Below are 10,690 nucleotides of genomic sequence, written 5' to 3'. Positions count from 1 at the left end.
TTCTCCACTGGAACTGTAATTAATGTGGATGCTGTGCACTAAGTACAGGGAGAAATACAGACTTCAGAGCAGTGAAAATGCATCTCATTAACACCGGAACTACTGTATCGTCCAAATGCATTATGTTCAGCAAGGAAAAGCTGGGTAATTGAATTCCCACCAAAGCACAGTTCATCTGCATCAAACAGCACCATGCTCATCGTGCAGCTCCTTCGGGCTGCTGCTGGAAATGAGGATTAATTAGGATACCTGCTCATTACTCACAGAGCAGGCACACACACTGTGGTCAGGCTTGGGGCTGTAGTGAGAGGCTCTGCTCAAACCCCAGCCAGGCAGAGCAAGGCAACTCCAAAACTTTGGATCTTCTTGCACTCAAGATGCACTAAGAGTCAACATTTTTTTTTGTCCGTGAAGAAAAAGCTGGCAAAAAACCCCAACAATTCACAGGAAGACACCTCTGCTGCATAAATATTTCAGTAATAACTAATAAGTGATTTATGGAATTGGTTTTGAATTATTCTAGGCTGGATTGGCTCGAGTGGCAGGGATGTGCATAAATCATTCCATGCACAGCACCCCCCAATCCCAACATGCGGCTAATGAACCCTCCGGAGCCAAACACACTCCTCCTTCAGGAAGAACCCACTGATCTGCAGCATTTTAATGGGTAAATTATTATTAATTTAAATAAATACATTAAAAACTCCCAAATACATCAGAGGAGAGAGTTTGGGAAGGGGAAGGAGGCATCCAGACAGAAACAGCAGAGAGGGTTTGGAGGTTTGGAGCTGGAAATCTGTGCTTTGAGCAGTCTTTCAGTCAGATCCAAGTGGGACTAATCCATCCCTTTGCTGCAGAACCTCCCATCCATGAGCCCCAGCACTGGGGTGTGTAAGGGCAGCAGGAGCTCGTTAAATGCATTTTAACTCATTATCATCATGTATTCTCCCTTTTCCTCCCCTGTCACATGTTCACCAGAGCCCCAGCACACGGCTCTCTGGTATCCCACCGACACAACTTCCAGGCTGAGAAACCCCTGCAAAGCCAAACCCCAGAGTTATTCTGGGCACAGGCATCTTGGGGTAAAGCAGCACACGGAGAGGAGGTCACCCCATCTCATCCTGGGGTCCTGGTATGATTTTCCTCCACATTCACCCCAGACCCTGATCCCCCCCAAAGCCCCCCACAGTGAGAAGGGGCCAGCCCCCTCAGCATCCCCTTTGGGTGTCATTTTGGGCTGTAGGGGAGGCAGTGGGAGCAATCCATCACCCTCAACCTTTGGAAAACCAGTGACTGCTGGGATATCATTTTAAGCTGCCACTTGGGTGAATTTTACTCCCTAGAGGTGCAAAGGATGCTGAGCTCTGGCTCATTCTGGCTCCCTAAGGTGGGACATGATCCCATCACTCCCAAGACCTCACTGTGCTCACCAGTGCCTCAGCTCCCATGCAGCCTGGCACACCCCATTACTTCAGTGCTTCAAATCCCATTATTCAGCTCTAACGAGGAAATAATTTTAATTAAGGAAATTAAAAATGTATTTGCTTTGGAATTTTAAGTAGGTGCTAATTTGAAGGGATGAAAAAGAGCTGTGCAGCCTGTTTGTGTGAGGAGCAGCAGGGGATGGGGATGGAGGAGGGGAAGGGCCCTCTGCAGCACCTGGGGTCCCTGGGGAGCAGGGGCAGGGCGCTAAGGCAGGAGCAGCAAAAGGCAGAGCCACCCCCCAGCTAAGGAGGGCTCCTGCTGATTCCATTCCTGCAGGAGGGTGGAGCCAGGTGGGAGTCAGGCTTTTCTCCCAACAAGTGACAAAAGGAGTAGGGCCTCCAGTTACAGCAGAGGAAGTTTAGGTTGGATGTTAGGGAAAATTTCTTCATGGAAAGGGCTGTCAAACACTGGAACAGCTGCCCAGGGCAGTGGTGGATCCTCCATCCCTGGAGGAATTTCAAACCCCTGTTGATGTGGCACTTGGGAACATGGTTTAGTTTAGCAGTGCTGGGAGAACAGCTGGCCGTCAATGATCATAGAGCACTTTTCCAACCTTAATGATTCCACAGATCTATGAAATACAGCAAAAAAGGTTGGAAAATCCTTCAGAGAAGCTCTGACGCCGTGAGGCCACAAGGAGGGACAAGAATATTGCCAAGCTGGCCCTGGTCCCTGTTACCGCTGAAGATCAATAGATCACGCGGACACAGGTTGAGGTGTGGTGAAGAAAGAGCAGAGTTTATTTTTCCTCCCAGGATTTATAGGCTTCTTACCATGGCCAGGGATTGGATGCTCAGGATAACACTTTCTCACTGCCTGGCCATGAGAAATGCCCATCAGAAGACGTGTAACAGAAAGAATGTACACATATCTATGTTTACAGTTACTGTCCTGGGAAAGTCATTAGAAAACTATGTTAGCAAGCTCAGAAGCTGAGTTTTCAGGGCGACAGGTCCCCATGGGCTGCAGTGTCCTCTTATGTCCCCTGGTCCCCAAGGGCTGAGGTTCACCTGGAGGTGCCAGGTCCTGCTTCCATTCCCTCCTTCACTTGTTGCTAGTCTCCAACACCAAAAGACTCCATCAGCAGTGTCCCAGGCTTTCCACAGGTGCCACCAACCCACTGGGAGCTCAGCTGAGTGCCAGTGCCACGGGGGGTGGGGGGGGTGGCTTTTGGCCAGAAGGAAGGAGATGCTTCTCACTTTGTGTCCTTGCAGCAGAGACAGCCCAGAGAAGGCTGCAATGCAAGGCTCAGCTTAATGCAGCAGGGTAAGAGTCCTACCAAAAACAGCAGCTAATTACTTAAGTAATACCCAGTATTATTAATGCTGCAGCTCTGCCATCACCCATGTATTTATAATAATAGTGTTCCCACTGTAATAACATTAATCATAATGGATTTACTAAGAAATTAAGGGGGAAGGGATATTATCTCCCTCGGGAACAGCACTTGACAGCAGCCCTATTTACTGTGTGGATTTGGATTGGTTTAATTCTCAATGTCTCGCTCATTAATCTGCTTTTCCAACAGCCCCTCACAAACACCCCTCTGGGAGCACAACCACAGGAGGAGGGAGGCAGGACAAGCACAGCCAGCTGAGGGGGGCTCAGGCAGAGCAGCCCCAGGGAATCCTGGCACAGGGTCAGCACAACCACCAGGGCTGTCTCATGGGGTGTGAGGGCACGGTCCTCTCCTGCCTTGGTGGGCAGTGTGCACGTCTGGGCATCACCCTCTTCTCCAGCCAATCTGCTATTCTCAGCTCCATGCTTAAAAACTCCTTAGCTTTACCTGGTGAGCAAGGAATAGTCAGCATCTCTTCCCAACATTTATAACAAGAGCTCAAAGGTTTTATTGAAACTTGTTTTCCCATATACCTTTCTCCTCATCAGGCTTCTGGCTCGGGACACTTGGACCAAGAGCAGCTTGTCCAAGCCAGGGAATGCAGTGAGACACCCACAAAGCTCAGGCCCACCACCCTAACCAGAACCCATTGAGCTTTCACCAATGGGTTTTTACCAATCAGACAGCTTTTCACTGTCTGATGAAAATGAAAGATTAATGTATGTCCTGAAAGTCAGATGATCTGAGTAAAATTAAATCCTGATGAAAATCAAAGCTTGGTAAAAATTAAAGCCTGAAGTCCAAAGTGATCCAGTGATTTTTACCAGGAGTACGGCTTTCCTTGGTTAGTTTATAGCTGTGAGTAAAGACAGAGACATTTTATCACAGCTTCCATTAAACCCCTCTGATGCCTTGCCTGGGAGAGTGGAAGTGGCCTGGAAGCTGTGCACCTGTCAGCAGGAAAACAAGCTGGAGGAAAAATGCTCCCAAATCCCAGAAAGCCCTGGAGCCTCCTGGGCTGGTGTCCCCAACAGGGGCAGCTGGCTCTCCTCAGCCAAGGAAACACTGGGATTCCACTGGATTTATTGTACCTATCCATTGCATCACACAAAGGATCTGAGGACACCTGGCTAATTTTTTCACCCCAAGTTCTTGATACACAAATAAACACACTTCCCCCTTTTCTTTGTCCATTTAATATTTTTTTCTTTCTATTTTCTGCTTGAGGAGAGGGCTGGGCTGAGATTCATGAGTGTTCAGGAACACCCCCATGTCCAGCCCCCAGCCAGGGAGGCTGCAGTGAAGCCTCCTCAAGGTCTTCTCTCCTCCTGGCTGAGCAGCCCCAGCTCTCTCAGCCTTTCCTCAGAGCAGAGGGGCTCCAGCCTGCAGCATCTCTGGGGCCTCCACTGCCTTGCCTCCAACAGCTCCAGCTCCTTCTGTGCTCAGGACCCCAGAGCTGGGGCAGGGGTGAGCCCGGGAGGGGCTGCAGCTTCATGGGCACCAGCAGGGAATTTTGTGTTATCCCTGGAGAGGAACTAAATGCACTCTGGTGTTGAGGGATAAAATGAAAGGAATCAAGCCTGCCCTGGGCAGGGTTGCCACCAGCACCAGCATTTCCTTGTGCAGTCTGAAGGGATCTGTCAGGGGCAGATCCCAGGGCTCCCCTTGCTCCGGCCCCCAGCCCAAAGCAGCTGCAAGGGTGGCAGGGCTGGGCTGTGGGTCCATGCCCAGCTCAGTTCGGAGCTCCCTGTGCCACCACAAGCACAGGCTCCAAAGCAAACCCTGTCCATGGGGACACAGCAGCCGTGCAACGCTGGCACCCGGCAGCTGAAGCTGAGCCTGCAGCACCCTGGGGTACCCACACAGCCCAGACAGTCCCCAAGGCTTCCTGGAGCCTGAGCCCAGGCTCAGAGGCCCCAGTGCTCCCTTCTGGGGAGCTCCAGAGGAACCGAATTGAGAGAGCCTCGGAGCCCTCAGCAATCCCGCCAGCAACCCACGGGCTGCAGGACACAGATGGTGCTTCCTGGCTGGGAGAAGCCTCGTGCCCATCTCCAGGCACCACAATCACAGCGATCCCCACAGCTCCAGCCCCTGCCCAGCTCCTCTGTGGGCAGCATTAAGGCTTCAGCAGAAGCACCAAAGGCCGAGGGCCTTCTGGCCATTTTCCCTTCCCCACTGCACGCCTGGGCAGCTTGCTGAGCACAAGCACCCTTTTCCCCTCTCCCCCTATGCCCTGCGCACACTGGGCACCAGAGAAAGCACCTGAGACACTGGGTATGAGAACACATTCTATATTTCTATATATAATTCTGTATCTATTCTATATATTTCTATTTCTATATTTCTATATTAAAGAACAAAAAAGAAGAAGAAAAAAAAAACATCTTAAAGAAAAATCCTGCCTGGCTCAGATGGCCCCGGCAGACAGAGAGCCTCTCAATTCAGCTCTCCTCAGAGCTCCAGCAGCACCGCCAGCCACGGGCCCACAGACAAGGGCGGTTCTTGCGTGCCCTGCGGAATCCATCTTGCCACTTCTGCAAGATGGAGCCTTGAGCTGCCCGGAGGACAAAGGCTGTTTCCAGAGCCAGCATTCTGATGGCAGGGCTGATGTCCTGTGCCTTGTCATCAAGGGCTGCAAGAGAGAGGAACAGATCTCCATGGTCAGATCTGGATCTGCGGGGACCTGAGGAGAGCCCCGTGCAAGGGCCAACCCAGGTGGCTCTGGCCATGGCCAGGAGGGAGCAGGGACCAAAGGGATCAGCCCAAAGCCACTGGACACTATTGGCACTCGTGCCCCTGAAATCTCTGTGTGTGCCCTGGCCACACCAGGCCTGGTCCGCACAGGGAGCAGAGCCCTCGGCAGCCGGGGCAGGGATTGCAGCTCCCCTTGGCAGCCGGGGCTGGCAGCCCGCTGCCCTCACTCACCCTGACAGATGCTCTGGAGCTCTCGTTTGTTCCCCCGGAGGTGCTGCCCGGCCATCCCTGGGAACACAGAGCCTGTCAGGGTCCCAGCAGCACAGCTCCCTGCCAGCGGCGCTGCCAGCCCTGGGGCCACACGGCCTCCTTCCCCGGCAGGGCTCAGCCCCGGCCCTTGCCGCATCCTGACTCAGCCCAAGGGCCCCGGCTGCCAGAGGCCGGCAGCAGCAGCCCCGAGGGCAGCCGGGGCTCCAGGGCCGGGGCAGCAGCCGGGGCTGGGGCCGAGCTGCGGCGGGGCAGGGAGGGAGCCCAGCCCGGTTCGTGGCTCACCAATGAACCTGATGGCCGCCGCTCGCAGGGACTCCTGCGGGCTGTCCAGGTACAGCAGGGCCCGGTACAGGTGCTCAGCCGCTCGGCTCCTGTCCTGTGCCAGCTGCAGAGAGCGGCGGGAGGGAAGGGTTGGCGCGGGCTCTGCCCCTCGGCCGGGCACTGCTGCCTGCGGCCAGCCCCGGCCTCCCGTGCCCGCCCAGCCCTGAGGCACCGGGCAGCAGCCGCTGGCGCCGGGCTCTGGAGGGGGCAGAGGGCCGGGGGCTGCCCGGGGAGCCGCGGTGCTGCCCTGCCCGACAGACCAGCGGTGCCGGGGCTCCATGGGCACACGGCTCGGGGCCACAGGGGGCTGGAGTAGAGCCCGCGGGGCCCAGGGAAGGGAGCAGCGTGTGGGGCACAGGCTGGCGGCCCTGGGTGCGGCACTGGGCAGGGCACAGCTGCCAGCCGCACACACTGAGCTTCTCCAACCTTGGGCTGGGGCTTCCAGCCCGCCCTTACCAAGCCCTCGCCGAACCTCCAGGTCTGATCCACCCGCAGCATCTGCTGGAGATCCTTCCTCTTCAGGAATCGGGCGGAACAGAGCAGCGTTTCCCGGGAGGCCTGGAGAGCAGCAGAGACCCAGAGATGGCACCACAGCCCAGGGCACAGGACCCACGTCCCTGGGCCAAGACCAGGAGGGAGCTGCAGCCTGCGAGGCAGCAGAGCAGGAGGCAGCCGAGCGCCCTGCCAGGAAGCCACGGCAGCTGCCGAGTCCTCACATCAACCACGCGCTGGTTCTCGTCATGGCAGTGCAAGGAGAGTGGGAGCAGGCTCTGCTGCACGTGGGACTTCAGGGCCTTTTTCCCCTCCTTTGGTACTAAATCCATCATCTCTCGGAAGATGAACATGGAGCACAGCTGCACCTGGCTATCGTCCTGTACGAAAGGAAGAAATAAAGACCTCAGCATCAGCTGCTTCAGGCCCACCTGGGCACAGGCCTGCAAATGCCCAGGGCACAGTGCCAAGGCAGCAGCCATGGCTGGAGACACAGAGCCTTACATTGTCAAAGAGCGGCAGGAGCGCCTCAGCCAGCTGCAGGCCGAGGGGGATGGTTATCGGGCCACCATTGTACAGGAACAAACGGCTGAGGAGAGCGATGCTCATCCCAAGCACATGGCTGTCATTTTCCCCCAGGAGCTCCACGAGCCTTTCATGCAGGCCCCACATTCTTTTGGCCTGTGTGGAACACAAGTGTGTGAAATGCCATCCTGCTGCCACAGGGCCCAGAGGCCAAAGGCCTGTGCCAAAGGCCTGGGGCAGGAGGCAAGAGGCAGGAGGCAGGAGAGCTGGCAGCAGCTGCCTCAGTGCCCAAAGGCCAGCCAAGCGCAAGCCACTGCCTTCCCCAGCCCCACGCCGGCAGCCGCTGCCCCCTTCTCACCATGGAGGAATTCTTGCCGAGCACCACAAGGCCTCTGAGTGCCAAGCGACGCCTCTCCCTGCACTCGCTCTGCAGTTTGTTTGATGCGATCTCCAGGACGCTGTCACGGTATTCACTCGAGTCCAGGCACTCCAACATCTGAAGGGCACAGGCCGGTGATGGGGCAGCAGCGCACAGGGCTGGGCCCAGGCAGCAGCACAGGGCGTGGGCACCGTCCCGGGCGGCTGCGGCACCGAGAGGGCAGAGAGCTGGGAGACAGCTCAGCGAGACAGCGCTGCCCTTCAGGCTCACCTCCACAAGGAACGCCATGGCGGCCAAATCCCCGTGTGCCGTGTCTTTGCTGAGCAGCCCGAGCAGGTAGAATGCAATCGCAGAACACAAGGGTAGGGACACGTGACGCATTGCTCTGATGGGAGGAAAAAGGAACCAAGACCCTGAGCCAGCGGGACAAACCTCTCCATGGACTGACTCCCAGGAGGAGCTTGGCCCTTCTCCACCACCCTGCAAGGGGACCCAGGCCCTTTGGGAAGCAGCTGCTCTTGGGCACCCTCCTCTCCCAGGCTTGTGCAGTGTCCTTGGCCATCCCTTGGTGACAAGGCCCTCTGGCCCATGACCACGGGGACTGTGTGGGGCACCCCAGGCTCGGGGCACAAACGCTGTTTGGGGGCAGCTCACCTGGCCAGCACACCCACAGCACAGTGGTGCGTGCCAGCACACAGCAGCGTGTCCCAGCCACACTCGTCTTCCACTGCTGCCACCACATCCTCATAGTGCAGTCGGCAGAGCAGGGCCTTCAGGGTCTGCACTGCAAACCTGTGTGCACAGCAAAGCCCAGGTGATGCTGGGAGCACGGGCTTCTGCCCTGGGGACATGGCAGGGACAGGAGGACTGGCATGGAGCACCTGTTGGGGCTGATGGCAAGGCCGTGTTGCTGCTGGCATCTCTTCCAGAAAGTATCGACCTTCTCTGGCATATCCAATGTGCTGAACAGCACTTGCAAGAGCAGATGCACCAAGAGACGGGGGAAATACACTGTCACTGCATGTGGGAGACAGGGCAGCTGGAGCATCTTCCATATCACCACAGTTGCCTGTGAAGGACAGAGCAGCCTGAGTCAGTGCTCAGTGCTCAGGTGTCCATGTGGCAGGGCCCGAGCATGGCAGGGAGAGGCCAGTGGAGATGTAGGGACAGCAGCCGGCCTGGTGGCCCTGGAGCTGCTCCTAGGCCAGGTTGGAGCCCAGTGCCTGATGCAGGGAGATGCCATGGGAGGAGGGAGGATGGAGACCTGAGGGAGAGGTGACCTTGGGGTGAGCAAAGGTCAGTTGCAGAAACTCACAGCCAGGGCAAGGACAGCCGTGTGGTCCCCGTCGGAGGTGCACATGCTGAGCTCTGGCCAGGTGCCCAGCACATCCAGAAGTATCAGCATGGCTGGCTCTGCAGCCCTGCACGAGCACATGATGCTCTTCCACATGGTGGTAGCAGCTCTGTGGGGTCAGAGTTCTGTGTCAGGGGGGTCTGGGACACATCCCCGTGGCCTGGGCAGCAGCAGGGAGCTGAGCTGGCTGCCAGCCCTGCCTCTGCCCACTGCCCCTCAGTGGCAGCCCAGCCCTGTGGGGACTGGCCCCTGAGGGCAGCAGGCTCGGGGGCTGCTGTGCCAGGGCTGACAAAGGGAGGAGCCACAGGGCCCTGGAATCCTCTGTTTGTCAGACACCTGAGCCGGGCTGTGCAGGGGGATGCCCTGAGCCCTCTGGGCACGTGGGCCCTGTACCTGTCACACCATGGGGCCACACGCAGGAGAGCCATCACCACGTCAGCAGGCTGTGCCTCTGTCAGATCCAGAAGGGGCCTGTACAGATTGTACTCAGGAAACTCATTAGCCTTGAGCCACTGGTAGATGAACCTCACCATGGGGAGCACCTGGAGAAGGCACAGGGAAACTTGGAAAGCTGCCAGCAGGAGTAATGTGCCCAGCTTCCCAGAGAAGTGCTTCTCTTCCCACCACACTGCCACGGCCTCAAAGGCTCGCAGTGAGCAGCTGGCGTGGCCAAGCAATTCCTGGGAGGATCGAAGCCAGGCCAAAGACTGCCTTACTTGCTTTGGACTGGAAGGACCCTCCTCCACAAGCATGTCCAGCAGGGCAGCACTGGCCTTGGTTTTGAAGATGGGAGAGTATGCTCTGACCACAGTGCCCATGGCAGTGGTCTCTTCCTCCCGAATTCTCTTCATGAATTTGCAAATCATCTGCAGCAGAAGGGCAAGAAATGAGGGACATTGCATGGAGTGCTCCAAGCGTGGTGCTGGGCTGAGCAGGAGAGGGGATGGCTGCAGGTACCTGCGCTGTTGTGCGGAAGAGGCCACGGCTGCGATCCTGCTCTCGAGTGCGCTCCATGGCTGCTCCTGGCAAAGAGCGAGCGCAGCTTGAGCTGAGGGGCTGCAGGAAAGGCCGGAGAACACAGCCCAGCCCTGCACTCCCCAGGCAGGGACAGCCCCGGGAGGCCCCAGGGCACGGAGTACAGCTCCAGGGCGTCTGACCCAGCCCCACTTCTGTCCTGTCCATGGGCGTGTCCCCGGGGGATGGGATGGGATGGGATGGGATGGGATGGGATGGGATGGGACGAGGCCAAGCTGGCTGCAGGCCCAGGTCTGCCGCTCACCCTCCTGAGGTGGCTGAAATTGCTCCAGCTCTCCAGGCTGCTGTGCTGGGGCAGTCCCAGGGCCTTCTTTCTCCTCCTTCACCCAGGTCAGCTTGGGGACACTTGGAGGTCTCTGCTCAACATCAATGCCTGGATTCATGGCTACTCGCAGCAGAGGTGGCTCAGAAAAGGTCTGAGTTGGCAAGTCCTGCAGCTGTGCCTGGAAGGCACCTGCAGGAGTGAAGTCTTGGCAAGGCTGCAGGACAGCCAGTCCTGCACTTGGGTCTCAGGGGCTCGTGCCACAAGGACAGGAGACTCGTCGTCAAGGACCGCGGTGAGGAAATGCCACGGTCTGGGCTCGAGCACACCTGAGAAGTGTGGTGCTTCACCTCACCAGAAGTGAAGCCTCGGGAAGGCTGCAGGTCACCGAGTGCTGTGGTCTGGCCTCGAGGTGACCTGCAGGAGTAACGCCTCAGAAAGGCTCTGGGTCAGCAAGGAGTGAGTGCGCCGTGCGGGGGCTCCTCACAGCACCACTCTGTCCCGTCCTGCCCTGTCACGTGCACCAGGCACTGT

The 10,690-nt window shown here is 57.3% G+C and overlaps 1 protein-coding gene across 1 annotated transcript; it reads right to left on the bottom strand.

Moving 5' to 3' along the window:
• Positions 1-5,099: 5,099 nt before the first annotated feature.
• On the bottom strand, positions 5,100-10,690 carry LOC147651510 (maestro heat-like repeat-containing protein family member 7). Its single transcript, XM_086842803.1, has 15 exons — positions 10,139-10,690; positions 9,817-9,881; positions 9,576-9,725; positions 9,253-9,401; positions 8,821-8,968; positions 8,387-8,574; positions 8,160-8,297; positions 7,776-7,890; positions 7,485-7,622; positions 7,106-7,282; positions 6,826-6,981; positions 6,566-6,667; positions 6,071-6,173; positions 5,750-5,806; positions 5,100-5,456 (listed from the first exon to the last, which is right to left on the bottom strand). The coding sequence occupies exons 1-15, from the start codon at positions 10,275-10,277 to the stop codon at positions 5,266-5,268; spliced, it is 2,016 nt and encodes a 671-aa protein (XP_086698929.1). The 5' UTR covers positions 10,278-10,690; the 3' UTR covers positions 5,100-5,265.

Source organism: Cyanistes caeruleus, chromosome 9 (assembly GCF_971803275.1).
Source record: "Cyanistes caeruleus chromosome 9, bCyaCae1.hap1.1, whole genome shotgun sequence".
NCBI classification, from domain to species: Eukaryota; Metazoa; Chordata; class Aves; order Passeriformes; family Paridae; genus Cyanistes; species Cyanistes caeruleus.
This window is presented reverse-complemented; position numbering and strand designations above follow the sequence as displayed.